Below are 4,629 nucleotides of genomic sequence, written 5' to 3' on the forward strand. Positions count from 1 at the left end.
AAACTCGAGAACTGAACAAAAACAAACATAAGAGCAAAATAAACTAGAAACCTAAACCCCGAAGAACTATCCGAGGGTTTCCTACACCTTGTTGAGACATGTGCTGCGCTCCATTGATATATTTCACTACTCCCCCAAATCTTTTTTTTTTTTTTATTCCCCACGAGTGCTATTGCATATTTTAAGAGCATCCAAATTTAGCATATAAATTCAGGTATATACATTCGTACCCTATCATAAAGTTTGGTATTCTAGGTCTGGAGCAATTACTTTCAGCCTTTCAGGCTTTAATTTGTGTGTGGGTCTTTTATGTTGTGGAAAGTCCTTCATGTGCATTCCACCACATTTATATATTTGACTTCGTTGATACCTTCACAGTTCACACTAACTCTCTTTCATGTGGGTCTATACAATATAAACTTCTAGCTGCATAACAACAGAAATAATTAAAACGACGAATAATTGATCTACAACTTATAAAGTTAAAACAATAAACAGAATAAAGTAGGGATCGGATAAAAGAGAGGACGCAATTTATTTGCAGTGTTTCTATGCGTAAAAAGTACTCCAATGCTAAAATTAGTCCAGAAAATATTTCTCATAGAATTTTTCCAAGAACGAGTTTTGAACATATCTTATATATTCTATGAGAATGTTTTTAGTTTTTTATAGTCGATAAATACTACGAGTTGTTTTATCTATTACCTATTTGTAGTATTAAAATAATCGTTTTATCCGAAATATATCTTGGATTTAACTGAATTATAATGACCGGATGACTTATTATAACCTTCCATCTTTTTATCTGATTCTGATACTGGTATCGTTACAAAGGCAGTGCTAATCCATCAAAACGTGAATTTATGCCAATGCCAGCAATGGCTATATATAATTTCTTGATTTCAGTACATCACTGCTTCTCCTCTGTAGAAATTGCATAGATTAGGCTTCCAATCTTCCATTAGATCGATGTTCCTTTTAACATGAAGAAAATTTACTAACGAAAAGTGAAACATCCCTAAGTTACATACACTCCAAATTGAAGGTCATCAGGGGTTTATGTGATTGAGTTTGATTTCTACGTAGTTCCACCCCTAAAAAATTAATTCCCTTAGCACTAGCTAGTGGTTAAAGTCACCCACCTATAACCTATCCTACATCTTTTGCAACTCAAAATATAATTTTTTTTTTTTTGTGACACGCATTTGTACGCTTATAATCTTGAAGCACTCAATATGACCCACCTGATCAATATGTTATTAACAAATGCATAAATCAAAAAGGCCTTTCTCTACTTTCATGTATGAGTTAGCTACTTTAATTTAACAAGAATCCAAAGCGCTTTATTTGTGTTTGAAGGTAACATTGAGGGCCATGGAGAGATCACGATGCAAGCTAGCTAGCCCTCCCTAACAATGCAACAAGACAATTAACTATGAGTCAAGAACACAGTACTATATATCATTAAGATCACGTCCAATCTTTTCTTTTCTTTTCTTTTCTTTTCTTTTGCCTCTGCTTCCCTTTGGCAATGCCCTCTTGGACTTGGACACCCTCCACCAACTACCATTTCACTTTCTATCATCCCAACATTCGTCTTTCAATCATGCTCCTCAAAACATACAAATTAAATTTAGGTGTTTGTTATGTTACCTAAAAGTGACGCTGCTAATTAATTGTTCAAAAAGATTAAATAATTAATATTTAATTTAAAAATATAAAAATTAATAAACTGTAAATATTTAAAATTTATTATAAAAGATAAATTAAATAAAAGTTAGACAATAAATAAAAGACATCATAAAATTTGATCTTAAATTTATTGTTATATTCAATTTTCGTGGTTGTTTCTTATACCATAGTTGAGTTTTATATATATAATAACATCACTTGAGTTTGGCTACATGAATTAGACGACGTCATTGAGTTATATCATATAACATGTCTTTAATAAAACTATTTATATGTAAATCTCTTTTGATAATCTTATGTATGGAATTCTTAGATTTTGAGTTCTTTAGTATTCAAAAAATAATTAACAATGAGTTAATTCTTAATTAACTAATTAACCAACTAACTAATACAATAATATATATAGTGTCAAAATTGAATTGTAGCTTAATTGTTTCTGTTAGACAACTATGAGCGAGAAGATGCATGATTATCATCAGAACGTGCATGCAATATGTTCGGAAAAAGCAAGTCAGAGAAAAATACATATAAAATGTTACTAATAATACTACTAGTGCTAGTTGTTAATTAGCTTTCCCATGTGCTTGTTAACCATAGCAGCGACAAAGAATGAAGCTTAAGATCTTTCTATTCACTGATCTGCAGAATCATTTTCAAACAATAGCCTGAAGCCAGCAGCAACAAACAACAGTAGTAGCTACCATGGAATTTGGAGCAGGAAAAATAAACAAATAAACGACGTTAGCTATATCCACCGAGCATGCTAAATTATAGAAATTAATGTCAAGTGTGTAACCTGAATAAGAACAACCCTTAGTCAACAACCAGCATAACACATGCTCATGCTCACCTATTACCATTAGCTGCTTCCTACTTATGCCTATATACCACAAACATTGATAAATCTTTTTTTTTTTCACTTTTTGTTAAACAATTATAATTTAGAAGAAAATCAGAACGGGAAGTCGAAATCTGTATCCTAGCAACTTGGTGAATAATGAAATGATGAATAATAATGCAATTTGGTGGGTAAATCATGCCAAATGTAGACTTAAATTACTTTACTTTTCGTCTTTCTTGAGTGTCCTTTCAATATTTTCATCTTCTTGTACTCAGTTGCATACATTTCTTATTAGTTGTACTGTACTGAATACTGATCCAATTATTCACTCAAAAGTACATTCAGATAGCCAACAGTGACCATGACCAAATCTTAGCTTGTTTTGGAGATCAAAAGTATTCATGAACAGTTTACAATTATTTCACATCAGGGATTGGCTTACAGCAAACACAGGCCAAAAAAGAATTTGAGCACATCGATGATGCCACTGAGACCAAACCATATAGGAGCACATTATGGGGATACCACGTGGCAAACCGTAATTCAAGGAACCATTCTGATCCCTTATGGCTATGATTTATGAATATGAATGTTTTTCTTTTTCCCCATTGATTATTCCTGTTGCTGTTCCACATCATAATCATCATCATCAAGTTTGACCTCCTTCGACGTACCTCCCTGACTCCACAACCCGACTCTCAGAGAAGGGAACACCATCATGAAGGTCATTGCACGCATTTCTACTAATCACTTTGTGTTCAATTTTTATCCTATGCTTGATCATTTTATCTATCATTATCGCAGATAGTCAACTGGGTGCATAAAAGATTTCATCATAGCACCACTCTCAAGGGTAAGGTTCATCATAAGCCTAATTCTCTCTGTAAACTTCTTTTCTTTTTTGTGTGTTGCTTAATAATTAGCTTTTACTCATCAGATGGGTTTGCTTCCAACATGAAAAACATTGAACCTATGAGAAGCAATAATGAGGATAGTGAAGGAATGATGAAACAAGTAGCATTGGCTGAATTGTTTGGTGGTTGGAAAGATGGGATTCTGACCATTGGCACTCTTGGCTGTGATCCCTTGATCAACTCCTACAGCCAAAACAAACAGTACTACGCACTCGAAAGCGAAGAAGACCAGGAAGAAGAGGAAGAACAAGAAGATGAGGAGAACTATAATGGTGAAGATGATAATGAGGAAGTGAACCCATTGATGCAGAGCACATTCGAAGAAGTGAAGAAAGTTGATGTGACTGATGAGAATAGTATTGAGGAAATGGAAAAGAAGAAGAAAGGGGAAAGGATCACATTAGCAGACTTATTCTTAGCGGATTCAGATGTGAAGATGGAGGGTGCGAAATCCAAAGTTTCAACTGCTGATGAAGATGAAAAACAAAGTAGTATCATGAAAGGAAAGCATCATATGCATGCACTGTCTTTCACCAAGAAGCTCATTCCCCGTGGTCTTAACAAGGATAACCCACACCCAATTCAAGATATCAAGAAAGTAAGTGTCGTCTTCTTCCTCTTGCATGTGATCTTGTTTTTGAATTCTTCAAGAATTGAATTAAGTGATTTTATTTGGGCAGTTGATAAAGAAAATGTTAAAGAGAAAAATCCATCCGGAGCTGCTGGATGTTAAGAATCCCAAAACCAGTGACACTAACGACACAGCTTCTTTGCTTCTAATTTAATCCAATAACATAGCTGGTTAGCCTCAAATTCTCCCTAGCTAGCTTCCTCATTTTATCTATTTTCCTTTCAATTCGTTCACATACATAATTATAATGTCTTAGCAGCTTTGATTTGATATCTCTTCATCTTGGTCTTAATGCAGAGGCTGGCGAGTTGTTAAGCTCTGGAACTTGTCTCTGTTTATCTGAAAATACCAAGTAATTTAGTTTATGACAAGTTAAATATATATGCTTCAGGTTTTGCTTTTTTGTACTTTATGAACAATGGAATTGAATCATGTGATCTTCTTTTGTGCTCTTCCTCCACTTGTATTCGTTGGAATCCATGTGTCTAAACTCGAATCCAGTCATCATTGTTTTCAGTCGTTGTGGGATTTTATTTCCGATCATTATTTTT

At 33.8% G+C, this 4,629-nt stretch overlaps 1 protein-coding gene across 1 annotated transcript; it reads left to right on the forward strand.

Moving 5' to 3' along the window:
* The first annotated feature begins 2,907 nt into the window (after positions 1-2,907).
* Positions 2,908-4,629, forward strand: LOC107648061 (protein TILLER ANGLE CONTROL 1). The gene is made up of 5 exons (XM_016352082.3): positions 2,908-3,257; positions 3,338-3,386; positions 3,471-4,045; positions 4,128-4,248; positions 4,376-4,629. The coding sequence occupies exons 1-4, from the start codon at positions 3,252-3,254 to the stop codon at positions 4,230-4,232; spliced, it is 735 nt and encodes a 244-aa protein (XP_016207568.1). The 5' UTR covers positions 2,908-3,251; the 3' UTR covers positions 4,233-4,248; positions 4,376-4,629.

Source organism: Arachis ipaensis, chromosome B6 (assembly GCF_059453495.1).
Source record: "Arachis ipaensis isolate K30076 ecotype BB chromosome B6, ASM5945349v1, whole genome shotgun sequence".
NCBI classification, from domain to species: domain Eukaryota; kingdom Viridiplantae; phylum Streptophyta; class Magnoliopsida; order Fabales; family Fabaceae; genus Arachis; species Arachis ipaensis.